At 36.5% G+C, this 14,912-nt stretch overlaps 1 protein-coding gene across 1 annotated transcript in view; it reads right to left on the reverse strand.

The window, feature by feature from the left end:
• LOC112509429 (protein DGS1, mitochondrial) overlaps window positions 1–13,136 on the reverse strand; it is a 33,187-nt gene extending 20,051 nt beyond the window's left edge. The window contains exons 1-6 of the mRNA XM_025114388.1: window positions 12,831–13,136; window positions 12,508–12,622; window positions 12,210–12,413; window positions 9,843–9,980; window positions 9,461–9,622; window positions 7,686–7,880 (exon numbers count right to left, since the gene is read on the reverse strand). Coding sequence (XP_024970156.1) covers window positions 7,686–7,880; window positions 9,461–9,622; window positions 9,843–9,980; window positions 12,210–12,413; window positions 12,508–12,622; window positions 12,831–13,096 — 1,080 coding nt within the window. The 5' untranslated portion in view covers window positions 13,097–13,136. The remainder of the gene's footprint in view (window positions 1–7,685; window positions 7,881–9,460; window positions 9,623–9,842; window positions 9,981–12,209; window positions 12,414–12,507; window positions 12,623–12,830) is intronic.
• Window positions 13,137–14,912: the final 1,776 nt, after the last annotated feature.

Below are 14,912 nucleotides of genomic sequence, written 5' to 3' on the forward strand. Positions count from 1 at the left end.
GCTAGAGATTTTCCCATCTTTTGTGATTTTCATGCTTATGTCAAAACCCAATTTTATGCCCCGATTATAACTCTAAGATTCCACAATGGAAAAGAATAATTTTCTTGTAGTTTTACAATTTATTCATCTAAGCATGGTATTACACATGAATCATCGTGTTCTTATACACCCAAAAAAAATGGCATTGTTGAAAGAAAGAACTGCCATTTGTTGGATGTGGCTAGCACTATGATGATTCACCACGATGCACCAACAAAGCTTTTTGCCCGATGCAGTTCTATAGCTAATTCTGATTGAACGTATGCCCTCTTTTGTACTTAAAAGAAAAGGCACCTTTTTCCATTCTATTTCCAAAAGACACAACCTTGGCCTCGTAAAATCTTTGGATGTGTTTCTTATTCATAATTATCGCCCAAAACAAAAACCTTGCAGCGCATGTTATCAAGTGTGTATTCCTTCGGTATTCACGTGGTTAAAAAGGGTATGTTCTTATAGTCCTACATATGTAGATACTTTACTTCAGTTGATGTCACCTTCAATGAGTTGAGTCCCTTTTATAACAAACCTAGCTCTAGTAGTTCAGAGTCAACCAATCTTGTTCAGATCCTTGTGAATCTTTTGATCCTTGGGTCTTTGACATTCCTGTGAAGAGATCAAATGTTGTTATTCCAATAGTATCGACTGATACTTGTTCACAAAAATGTATGTTCGACAGCACCATAAACAAGTGCCTAAGATGAGGTATACATGGAACAACCACCTAGGTTTGTTCTTGAGGAGTCCATAAAGGTATGATGATTGCGACGTTCATTCTATGGTCTTAAACAATCCCTTAAAGCACAGTTTGGACGGTTTTCATATACGACTAGCACTTCCCTGGATTATTCTGTGTTTTTTAGATATTGTGATAATCGACCAATCATTCTAGTGATCTATGTCGATGACATTATTATCACCGAAGATAGAGCTGTGATTTTAGAGTTGAGACAATTTCTACAGACTCGAATTGAAGTTACTGATCTTGGACGGCTTCATTACTTCCTTGGGATAAAAATATGTTCTTGATATGCTTACCAAGTGTGATCTATTGGGATGTAAGATAGCCTGATGCTCACTACAAGAGAACTTCTTCCGGATGTTAATAGAAATTCTATTAAGGATCTAGAGAGATCCAGGAGACTCGTTGGAAAGGTAAACTATTTAACGATCAGTCGACCAAATATACATTGGATGTTAGTGTCTTGAGCCACTTCATGTTGCTCCCTATACAAGTCATGGGATGCAACATTTCATGTTTTGAGGTATCTCTAGGCCACACCAAGCTTAGGAATACTTTATTCAAATCAGGGCCAGTAAGTGGGTGCATTCACTTAAGAAGGGGATGCCTGGATATTTGGTTTCTCTTATGTCGATTGGGCTGGTTGTCCCGTTTCCATGAGATAGATTTACAAGATATTTTGTATTTGTCAATGGAAATCTATTTCCATTGAAGAGCGAGAAACAACATACAGTCTCCCAATCAAGTCTCGAGTTAGAGTATAGCGCCATAAGAGATTGGTCATGTGAGATGATATCGATAAGAAGAATTCTCCAACCAATACACATCACGAGTATTAAATATCCTACGTAATTAGATATCTAGGGTTTTACTTCCATGCCTTCCTTTGTGTAGTTTTCTAATATAGGAATCCTTTGTATATAAATATTTGTATTATATTCTATTTTGAATAACAAATACAATTCCTAGAATTAAATCGAAATATATGTATGAAAAAGGAAAACTCCCTACTTTAATATTCTAAGGAAATCTACTCATATTAATATCCAGAAGATCTGGCCTAACTAGCTTGTAAGCCATATCATGCATAAAGCTAGCATCTATAACGCATTAAAGAGCACTGATATACCTAAATTTAAACAAGCTTGGGGCAGATTCCTTTTCTTGGAAAAAGGGATGGAGGTGACTTTTGGCGACTAGGGTTTTCCAAGAAATCTTGATTATCCGCATTTCCTCGTTGATCTTGGTCTCTCTTTGTTTTATTTTGTCCAAGATCTATTGTTTAGTGGTTGTTTTGTTCATGGTCGTGTGGTAGTCCATCTAAATGATCTCATGTGGGATCCCTTGTGTGGAGGCTTACAATGAGAAACACCCCTTTTCTTTGAGGATAATATCAATTATAATGGGTTATAGTTCATGTGAACAATATGTTTCTCAAGGAAGAAACCATTGGCCAGCATGAAGAAATATTGTTAGATTTGGATGGTATGAATGCTCCCATAGTCACTTATAAAATCCAAAAGGGAACTATTATGAAGGCAACATGGTTGCTTATCAATTTGTCCAACATCATAAATGTATGCTTGGTAAGAAGGCTGGTCGGAATGAAGATGCGATTGACCCCAACCTGTTTGTCAACGGTGTAGATGTGATGATGCTTTCACACGACGACACACATCACCATTGACGAAATCAATGCGTCTATGTTTGCTATTGAGAATGACAAGGCCCAGGACGAGACCGGTTTGGCTCTAAGTTCTTTAAAAGTACCGAGGTTATGACATGAAGTGTTGTGAATTATTTCTTTAACATTGTTAGAATTCTAAGGGAAGTCAATCATACCTTGATCACTCCTGTTCCAAAATGTACCTCCCATTCCACGGTTGCGGACTACGGGCCTATTTCTTGTTGCAATGTGGTCCTCAAATGCATGAATAAGATCCTTTCAAACACCATAAAAAGCAGCTTGGGACAGTTGATTGGAGAAAACCAATAAGCTTTTATCCCGAGTAGACATAAAACAGACAACATTCTTATGGCTCAGGAACTTACGTGTGGTTACCATCTCGGTTGTGGAAAGGCTAGATGCACTTTGAAGATAGATATCCAAAAATCCTACAATACAATTAGTACCATTTACTTCTACAACGTCCCCTCTTCTACAATTAGTACCATCTCCTTTGGATTAATTTGCTGAAACCTCGGGCTTAAGGCAAGCATTCCGAAAAGTACCATTTACTTCTACGTCGTCCCCTCTTTGGTGAGGAGAAACATTATAGGCATACTCCCATTCCAAGAAGGAACCCTTTTGGTTTGTTACCTTGGAGTTCCATTACTCATAGGAAAAACCAAACATAGTGATTGCATGCCTCTGATTAACAAAATTCAAGACCGAGTTGGAAGCTAGAAAAACAAATTTCTTTCCTTGGCAAGGAGAATTCAGGTCATAAAATCCATGATTGCTTCTCTATGGGTTATTGAGCTACCACTCTTAGGTTGCCAAAGGGTACAATAACTGAAAATGAGAAGGGTACTTTCTTTTCTGACAAAATCAACCAAGCCTAACCGGTAACGCATGTTGTTGATATTGATTGAGTTGGAGGGACTTCCTATTACTCAAGGAGAGGCTCGACATGGGAAAGCCAAAGTAGCTTGGGGCAAAGTATGTCTTCCAAGGGAGCTTGGGGAGCTTGGCATTAAGCATTTGATCCATTGAAACATAGCTTTGCTCTCAGAACCTTTACGATGTGTTCTTGAAACCCTTTTTTACGAAGGAAAGGGAATGAAAGGAGGGAAAGGGGAGGAAAGTTAAAAGAACTCGTGTTCTCGAAACTTTTTTAGAGAGGAAGTAAAAGAAATAGAAGGAAAATAATGACAAGTCTCCCAAGACTTTCCTTCTAAATATGGGAGGAAAGGGAAAGAAAAGAAAGGAAAGAAATTTAAAACCCTTTAAAAAAATATCATTAAAATTTTGAACTACCCAGCCTTTCATTATAAAGGATTTATTTTATAAAAGGAATATTTGTAAAAATAACATCTTTCCTTTCCTTTCTCTCCTATCCAAGAACATGAAAAATTATTTTATTTCTTTTCCTTTCCTTCATTTTCTATCCCTTCTGAGAACATAAATAATTTTTTTTCCTCCCTTTATTTATTATCCATTTCTTTTCTTTTCTTTTCTCCCCAAATCCGAGAACACAACATTAGAGTAAAAAAGATACTATTTGCGCTCGTTGGATCTACTCTTATCACCTACCACCTTTGGAATGTGCCAATTACAAAGGTGTGCCCCGGAACCTAGCACAATATTCTTCAAACTCGTGAATGGTTACAACCTCACTTAGTCCACGTTATTGGGGATGGCACTCATGCCCCAACTTGATTTGCTTTGTGGATCTATGCAACATCGTTTCTATGAGAACCACATTGAAGGATGGTTTCCAATCAGAATGATAAAGTCAGCACCCTTGTAGATCTCATAGGGGTTGGCCTGCGGATTGGGAGGATATGCATGACGATCTCCAAGGTATTTAGGCTCCTATGATTAGGAACGGGTACAAAGGTCGTGTACAATTGAAGAACGATAATGGCAGCCCCATCCCTTTTGGACACATATTCAAGATCTTGGGAGGAAGTCCCTTGGTTCAGGCTAGTTTGACACTAACATTGTATCCCTAAACATACCATGAGCCTCTTCTTAGCTTCGGGAAACCACCCTTGTACTCAGGATAGAATGATGTCTCGAAACAATGGTCGGATGGACCTTAAATGCCCATTGTGCCTATGCCTTTCCACTAGTATCTCTTTTTCAAGGGCAAATACTAGAAGATGTGGAGCCCTTTAAAACTAATGCTCGGCAACATTATTATATCGAATGATTTGGGAGGACACATTGAATGTATCACCAAGGCCCTAAACATAACTCGTGGTCCATTGTACAAATTATATCCCTCAGTGCTATTGTGTACTTCATTTGGCAAAAATGAAACAATCAGAATTTTCAAAGGCAAGAGGAGGACGATACCTGAATTGGTCACGACTTCCCAATAAGAGGTGAGGTTTTGGCTAGCTTCCATTGGTTTCAAAGATTCGGCCAACCTCATAGAGATTCAAAAATTATTGGAATTTCCCCATGTTATGAATGGTGTCTCTAATAATATAAGCATGATTTCGCCTTTGATTTACGACGGCTAAAGCAAATTGGAGCTTAGTTGGACCTTTACTATTACTTGGCATTTAGAATGTGAAATGTGGTGTATTTCTCTATCAGTTTTACTTTATTTTGGTTACTTGTTCAGTGGTATGGAGGTTGCTCCAACCATTTGTGTTTAGTCATTGGGTTAGTGCATGTTATTTCGTTGATTGGGGTTCTATCCCGTTTGGTGAGTAATCATGCTTTCAGCGTAGTACCACGCCTGTTAGGTGTTCCTTTTGTTTCATTTCAATATATTTGCCAGCAGTGTCGTCCTCTTTCTAGAAAAAGAGCACTGATGTTAAAAGACAACAAAAACAAGATCAACCATCCTACAACAGAGATATGAATAAGATAGATGTTATGTATCTGCCATTAACATAGAACAACACCACATGTTAAAGATCACTCATAAGTCTTTAATAGACCATCTAGATTAAACAATGATCATCTGTTGCAATTCAAGCATCACTTAATTAATAGCTTGCCTAATATGGTCTTATAAGTCTCACATGCAATACCTTTTGAGTGTTGCATTCTATTGTCAAACCACCATATCAAATCAACTACAATAACCTTGGCCCAGCACCTTACACCAGGGTATGTAGGTCTGTTGACTCAAGTTTCATGATACAAACAAGGAAATAAACCCTTACAACTCGCTATGACTTCACTAAAAGACTATCTCATTTAAGTAACTCTATATGTACTTGAGCATTACTTCGAAGGACATTTTAGATGGCTAATCCAAATAGAAAACCACATAATCACTAGCTGAACTTTTTTGTTCCCCAGACAAATTGTTTCACTCCTCCTTACTACCTTTAGGATATATAGTTGCATATAAGTACACTCACCTTTTCCCCAAGACCCACGCTCTTCATGATAGAGCAAGACTGATGATCATGGATCCCTCTTAATGATCGAAGTGAATCATTGGAACTCGATAAATTTTGTGCAACAACTCCTACCTAGAGTGACCACCAATTACAGCATCACTTGGGAATTAGTTCTTGATCCCCAAGTCTCTTAAAGTATGTCTAGTTGTCATTTCATGGATATTTCAAGAAAACAGTTAAATACCACATGCATTGAGAATCCTATGAGCCAATTCACGTGCCTTGCTATAGGGCACTGCTTGACAAAAATGAGGGAACTCATAATATACCATTTGCACCATGACATTTGAAAGTTTAGCCTGTTCTTGGGACAAAATATGAAAAGAAATGGTGGGCATTCATTCAAGGAGTACCAGACTACAAGAAACACTTACAAAAGTAGGTATTATCTCTCTGCGATTTAAAACTGAGGGAGCTCATAATATACCATTTGCACCATGAAACTTGAAAGTTCAGCCTATTCTTGGGGCAAGATATAAAATAAATGGTGGGCATTCATTCGAGGAGTACCAGACTACAAGCAACACTTACAAAAGTAATGGTATTATCTCTCTGCGATCTAACTTCTACAAGCAGTGTTCGGGTAGATTAGTGGGCACAATAATAGCACTCCTACACAAAGATTATTATGGGGATTCAAATTTGTTGACACTTCCAGTTTTAAAAAGGAGTCCTTAAACTCTAATCTCAATCTCCTAGCCTAAATACTTCGGCTTACTACCCTTGAACCTAAATATATATCATGCAGCTCTTTAGAGACCTTTGGTAGCTCACGATCACTTAAAATGAGACCTTTGATCCTATCTATCTCTTTTAATCCGACAAGTAAACTTCATATACCAACTTTTTAAGTGAAAATGGTTCATTTTAGGTATCAGATCGGGACCGAACCGGTTGGTACCGATTTTTTATGGGACTCAAAACTAGGACCAAAAACCGAACGTTATGTACAAGTCGGTACCGGTTCGGCTTCGGGATAGAAAAATCAATACTAGGACCACTTAGAACCGAAATATGAAAGTGGGTTAAGAAACAATCAGAAGTTCATAGTGTTTCAAATGTGTATCAAAACCAAGCGTAAAAGTTCAACAATCAAAAGTACATAATATTTGAAAATCTTTCAGATATGTATCAAAACCAATCACAAACCACTTAATCTTCGGTATTCTTTTTCCCTATTCTTTTGCCATTTTATTTCCCTTTTCCTCTTTCGTTTTCTTTTCCATTTTGTCTGATATTTTTTATGGTGATAGGGCCGATTTTTTGAGGTGCTCAAGTTTTTTGATCAAAACAATAGGGCCGAAATTTTTTTGATCAACTTGGAGAAGATATGAATAGTTATGGAGAAGGTATGGTTAGTTTAGGAGAAGATATGGATAGTTTAGGAGACAATATGATTAGTTTAGGAGAAGATATGGATAGTTCAGGAGAAAATAAAGATGGAATTTCAATAGTCATGTGTCCCCTTAAATTCCGGTTCGGTTTGGGTTTTTTCGGGAAAATCTTGAACCGAGAACCAAAAAACCAAATTCCGAATTAGTTGTAAAATTGGAACCGATAACCGAACCTATTACATGCACACGGTTAGGTTTAGGTTTCGGTTCGGTACCGGTTCGGTTTGGGAATATGGTCCTCGAGTCTCATCCCTAGTTCATTTAAGTTCACCAAATAATTCTCTTGATCTCATTTCTAAGGAACTTGAGAAGATGTACATGCTAAAACGTAGCAAAATGTCAGAAGAAAATAAGACATCGGTAACAATGAATTACAAGAGTACCAATCCTATGATAAGTGAAAGCATCATCACAAGTCTTACCGGTTGCTCTACATGGTTGCTCAAAAAGCCAGTTATCGTCTCTTTTGCCTCAAGAATCCAATTGTCAATGTCAGGACTTCCTGCCAATCTACTATGGCTTAGAAGCCATAGTGAAAATACTGAAATTCCTACGGCCCCAAAAGTGTAGCGCAACCAGTGCAGGGTTATTGTCCTTGGCTTCTTGTGTTTGGCAACCTAGGACAAAGCAATACCATTTTGAATCTTAGTCTAAAAGAATAAATCGGGTAATAATGGGACAAGTAAAATCATTAGATACGAGGTGAACCCCAAAACTCTTTAAAAGCAATAAAACAAATTTGGAACTTCCGTTGCTTCCCAACGAAATTCTCAAGGAACAATGAATTCACATTTAGAAGACCTAATTTTCATCTCTGGATACTTGTTCTTAAGCACAACATAATAGATGTTTCTACAATGTTCCAACATTTTCTATAATGAGCATAGAAGTAAACTTTATTACTCCCTCCAGCACCAAATAGACATAGACTTTTCAATGTCAGACCTACTACCCTCCAACTACATAACGGAGAGGATATTGTTGCCAATATATCAACCACCCTTCCAATTTTTAGTGCTTGATATTAGGCCTAATTAGTTTTCTTGTGTCTATGATAAGTTCAATCCCACAACAGTTCTAAAGTTAAACAGTAAATCGTTTAATTGCAAAGAAAGTCAAAATATATCTCCTTTAAACAAAAGGAATAATAATCATATCGTGCAGAAATTAGACGTGAGAAACCAAAGCATCCCTTAAAAACTGCGTTTTTATTTATAGAGTTCACCAAAGATTCAAAAATACAAGTATCAATATATCTTAACCGAAATACCACATCTGTAAATTTTCATTTGTGCTGCTTACATCTTTGTTTCAATTAATATTTTGAGGTAAATGACAAAGAAAGTTTGGGCTCTAACAACGTGACATGATAGTCATTTATCCTGATGTGCTTCCTTGAGGTTACCATGACCAACATGACACGATAATCATTTATACATACAAGGGATAAAAGAGGTGGTGTTAGGGGTTGCCTTAATTAAATGTACTTAGCACCCGAGCGTCTCTTCTTTGATAATTACACCCCTGTCATATTCAGCTTATTTGGGAAAACTGAAGCCATTGATCGTGGGACCAATAGCCTACACCTTCGGATGCTATAATGATTAATGAATGTCATGGTAGGTTTTTCTAGCTTAAGGGCTAAGCCTCATGATGAACCAAATCTTCAAATCTCTTTTGCCATTTATAGCAATTCTACATGTATGCCTCATTGTATTTAAAAGGTTTTGAAAGATTTATCCATCAAGTAAATAAAGCTTTATAGGCATAAATGCTTATAAACACCATTTGTTCGACCTATTCATTACATATAATATTACAGCGCAGAATGTTTTCTAAAAAGCAAACTGTTAAGTTTTGGCCTGCCAACATGGAAAAGGTAGAGAGTGTTTCCAAATGATTTCCCATGAAAACACTGGGACAAAAAGTAGAACCACAGCACAGATGCCCTTTTGTACCATCTATAGTCCAATCTTCATATTACATTTGACAGATCCGTTGTATGATCTTAGATGCTTCATACTTTGTATACCATCTAGCATGTAAAGGTATCCAACCAAATTGTTTCTAGATACAACTGACAGAATTCACAGGTTTTTGAATTTAGGAAGAGAGCAAGAGAGAGCAAACGGATTAAAAAGGCTAATTGGCAATTTGAAAGTGGCAGCTACAGCCTACAAGGTAAACAAAATCTTACCAGTAGAGCTAAGTACACATCCAGCTTGTTTAGATTTAAATATATCAAGTTGATGGTATCTCTAATCTCGCAATCAGTCCATTGAGACTCTTCCTGGTTTATATCCGGCAGTTTCTCAAACAACAAAGGAGATGAGTAGCTCCCATCAACAGAAGAACCCGTCTGCAGATTTTAAGTGTAAGTTGAATTGATTACTTATCTTATAACCAGACAAATCTGGGGTTTGTACTTTTGAGTACACACCATGCTGCAAGTCTGTGAATGAATTTATCAGAATGAATGTCGATGTGATAACTTGAACATCCAATCAACATGTGTCAAGTTCTGTTGCACCTACTCTTTTTAATTAGCATGTGTTAGGTGTAGAATAGAAGATACTTACCAGACGTACTGCACTAAAATGGCCAATTGATGCTTCCAAATTTAAAAATAAACCATTTATAGAGGCCAGTATTGGAGCCAATGACTTTTCAGGCTCCTTAAGGATCTGCTCCCCGAATTTGTCAACCTCCAGATAAATCTAATTGAGTAACAAAAAGTAAAAACTGACTTAATATTCAATTTAACTTTAAAACATCAGAAGAAAAAAGATAGGCATGTGTTAAGAGATAGATAGAACTTTGTCCCAAGACCCTGCGGTATCAGGACCGAGACTGGATATCCTTATCATTAGATTTTTGCACAGGCATATATAACTTGTGTGATTAGTGTACTAAAGCACAAAGGAGAACTTCAGTGGATACTACGTAATAGCAAACAATTATGCAACCACATCATGATACAGAAACACCTACATCAAGAGTAAAAAATAATCAAGTGAAACTGAACATCTATTCCAGTGCACCATATAAATTATAGGTGTTGTTAATTAACTACATAGTTTATCTAGGCAATATCAGCATCCTGTGGGTAAGATATTCACAATATTATCACAGACCAGTCAAAACAAGCATCATAAACATCTTGAACAATGACGGTGTCAGTTAATGCATCCTTCTGACTGTGAATTAATCACGAAGCACAAAAAAGAATGGGGCAAACTCTCTTATCACATTACATATTGTTTGCTTGAGATGGATTCACATCCCATCAAAAGTGGTACCTATATGGTTACAGAGCACACTCTATATATAACATCAAAATTGCAAGTTTGGCTTGGCACATATTTTAAGTAAAATGATTAACTACTTTATAAAAAAATACTTTTCAATAAAATCAAATGCATTAGTCTTGTCAATCCAAATCAAAAACATCGATTAGTTTGTAATGATGATGATGGGCAAATAAGTAATTTTAACTTGGAATATTTCCAAAAAAGGAAACGCCTCCATTTTCATTGGATATGCCAAAAAGGATAAAGTGCTGCAGTTTTCATGAGATACGGGAATACTAAAAATGAAAAAAATTCAGAACAATCCAAGCTCATAACCAGTCTTTCAACTATCTGCAAGTTTGTTCTCCAATGATCATACTGATAGATAGCATGCAGTAGGAGTGAATTACGGTAACTAGCACCTCTATTGCAAGATAGCAACAGATCCAGAAGTGTATTATACCCATCTGCCACCAGCACGGCAATGGATGTACATCCAAACCATTAAGCCTACACCCCTACCAATCCATCTCATGCACTCACATACATTGATCTTGACTTTACTATAAAACAGGGTCCCATTAGCTAAAATTTCGACCATCTCTTGCCTTCGTATGCCAAATCATGTTGCATTCTATGTTTACCAAAGATCACTCCCAAGGGGGGTATTTATAAAACTAACCTTCTCATAGATTTTTTTAAACGTGTGATCTTCTTACAAATTTTGAGGCATTCTTGTGTCAGGATGAGGATGAGGCATTCTTCTGTTAGCCGAAGACGTTCTTAAATCCATAAGAAGGTCATGCATTAAAAAAAATCTGTTAAAGTTATTCTCCTAGATAACCCCTCCCCTAAGATGTCTTTTGCATCACATATGTTATCATCTAAAACCATGTTCTTTGTTTGATTAGTGTAAAAACAACAGTTAATGAAAAAAGAAACCCTTCCACTCAAAATTAGTGGCAGGTTTCTACAACACCAAATACTTGGCAGGAAAAAAAATGATGTAAATGGAATGTGCCTTGCAAGTGGGTTGTTCCTAGTATGTGTTAATGTGCCTACATGTCAGAAGTTAGCTATATTGAAGTTCCCCAACTCCTCAAAAAGCTTAAGCTAATAGATGAAGGCTCCAACATCTATATCTGGCTTGAAAAATATTCGTCAAAAAGTTGCAGGATTCAATTGCATGGATGTATAGTTCACCTTTCATTGAACCAAATAGAATGATTAACATGACCATATCATCCAAAATATGAAGCCAGAACATGCATTTGGCAATGTGTGAACAATACATTTCCAGTTTCTGAGGAAGTGTACAGGTGTTTGATTTGACAGATCGGTGAACCATTTTTCTTAAATTTGCAACTCCTGGAGCATACAAAATTCTGAAAAACGTTTTCTATTTTCTGCATCCTCAAAATACGTCTATCAAAATCACTCCTTTTCCTTTCCACATGCATATTTATAGATGACGATAACCTAAGCAGTTATCTATACTCTAAAATGGAGAATATCAGACTAAAATTGAGGGCCCAATCAAAGCTAGATGGATCAATGAGAAAAGGACCATCAGAAGAAACTCAAAATCTGGATTTAACTCGATAACAAAATGTTCACATATACTTTAAATTAACAACAACAAAAAACACATCGAACCTGTGCTAAAAATGTAGCCAAGGAGTATCTTAACCTAGTTAAGATACTTATCCTTTCCGAGATATGTATGGATGCTAACGAAGAAAGATGCTGCATGCCAGTACCCTGGAAAACATAGTAATGTATCAACTGTGCCGAACCATCAAGAAATGCTCGAGGCCCTCTCTCAAGAGCCATGAAGTATGCTTTCTGAGAAGCTGATCCCTGATTAGATAACACCGTAAAATATCACTAGTCAAATACCGTGGTGAAAACTATATATAGCAAACTTGTACAGGAAGAAAACGGTTTACAAAACCTCTGCCCTGGCTTGCCAAAATTGTAAATTCTTCTGGACACTATGCATGTTCAAGAAAGTATGCTCCGCTATGTCCTCTAAAACCTCATATACTCTAGATGACTCAGATGATAGCCTGGATCATGAAGCATATCACAGTTAGAACACTATCATGCGATTATTCATTCCGTTTAGCGTACCTGAAATTCTCAGAAAACGAAAAAACAACTAGAAACCGAAACAAAAGTAAGACTTTGAAGGAGACGAAGCAAAACTTAATCGTAATTTAAACCCAATTAACATAAGCGGCCACAAGCGACCCCTTTAAAATTCTACATTCATACTTGAAAGGTTCAAGAGATGCTGAAGGCACTGGAAGAGGGAGAGACGTCCCGCGATTTCTTCTTGGTGTTGAAGAGACGATTGTCCTCTTGCAGAGACTAGAAATGCTTTCGAGCACATGCCAATAAGCGGAAGAAGAGCATAAGCTGTGGAACTGTTGGCGTAATATTGTTGAATAGTATTCATAAGAAGATGATATAATTGATGATGGTTCCGATGCATCTATATCGGCAGGGGAAGATTCGGGGTGCTGATTAGAATCATCCATCGATGTCGTCCTGTTGGAGAAGGGAACAGTATTTTGGTTTCGGAAACTGAAGTCGTTGCCTTAGTTCCTCCGGGAAGATGACTCTTGATTTGACCGGCGTCGGAAACCTTCTCTTGTTCGAAATGAGAGGGTTTTTTATTTCAATTTGATTTTTGTGTTCCCAAAATCTTGAATTTTTAGGGTTTTGGTGGTTGTTTATGTGGCCTTTTTTTAGAAAATTAAATTATCCGTAATATGTTAAAAAGGATGGGTTATAGTTATTTTGAATTTTTGTACATATTTGATGGTTTAATATAGGCCAAATTACATAAAAATATAACATACTTTAGTTTCCTGTTTTGAGTAACATACTTTTAAAATTTTTATTTTGATACTGAGATGTGAAATCTTAAACTTTCAAGTACTTGGTTTACCTATACTTCAAGTAACGGGTAAACTAAAATGACGTGTATTTTTAAGAAATGATGTAGAATAGAAATTGACATGTCATCAAGTGACATTAAAAATATTAGACACATTATATTTTAAAACTCAATTTCCCAATACAGGGATTTTAATCGGCGCTCCTAAGCAACCGACTTCTTTAATTCAACAATCGGCTTCCTCAATCGACGAATTCTTCCTGCAAATCTTCCCTCGCTCGTTGTCACCAGTCCCCTACACCAATGTTATATGGTCTTAGGTATGTAAAATCGTTGTATTTCTTCTTCATCAACTCAATTTTTTGTGGTTTTAGAGCTTTTCTAAAATTCCTCCTTTTTGTGTCTTTAGGGTTTGCTATATCATGTTTTTAGGGTTTGAATCTGCTTACAAATAGTTTTTGGTTTCTCTAGGTAAAAATGGTTCAAATGACATTTGTTTATAACTGTATTGCTTCTATTCATTTTGTTGTTCGTGTCTTAATTCTTTTGTTGGTATGTTTGTTTAGTGAGGCTTGTAGTGTTCAGAAGTCGTCTTTTAAGGTTTAATGTTACGTAAAGATAATGCTCAAGATCTGGTAGGCATTTTGGTCTGAATCCAAGTATGGTGGTGAATCATGCTCTTTTCATTATTCATTGGGATATTAGCTTTGGTTGTTTTGAATTCTGGCTTTGGATGATTATCTAATGCTCTAAGAATCTTAAGGGAGTTTTAATACCATACTTTATTTTAAAGACCATTGGAAGTATATGATTTCTAAATATTGGAGTTACTGAGCTTGCTCCTGATTCTTGAGTATATGATCTGTTGCAGCTTGATGGAAAGTTAGATATGATGGTGGATTTGCTATGTTAGATTCTTGAAGTACTTTCTAGTAGGTGGTGGTTGTACTTTTGATTTCTATGGTTGGAAAGGTGGTAACTTGTATTTCTGATGTTATCTTCATGGATGCTTTCTGTCGTTGGTAATTTGTTTTCACCACCATTTTGAGATTCTAGTATTTGGTTTTGTTCTTTAAATAGAAATGGTTCACAGGTAATTGTTATTGCTTGCTCTATTTTGTTGTTGGTGTCTTAACTTTTTCTTGGTATGTTGGCCTAGTGAGGTCTGTATGTTCAAAGGTTTACTGTTTTCAGGTTTGATAGCATTCTATATGCTAATGAATTGACTTCTATTATGTGGTCTCTAATACAATCCTGTCATATCTAGTTTCTAAACCAGCATACTTACAAAATGCCAATCATTCATTAACATAATCTCAAAGTTACTAAAAGATTTCAAACCTCCAAAATCTGTGTTGATCCTCTCTCTCATTGATTTGATAATAATCCATTTTACCTTACACGAAGTATTTATGTTTCTGTTTTCAGTTCCAACGATCATCATTGAGTCTGTT

This window comes from Cynara cardunculus, assembly GCF_001531365.2.
Source record: "Cynara cardunculus var. scolymus isolate 2C chromosome LG 1, CcrdV1, whole genome shotgun sequence".
NCBI classification, from domain to species: Eukaryota; Viridiplantae; Streptophyta; class Magnoliopsida; order Asterales; family Asteraceae; genus Cynara; species Cynara cardunculus.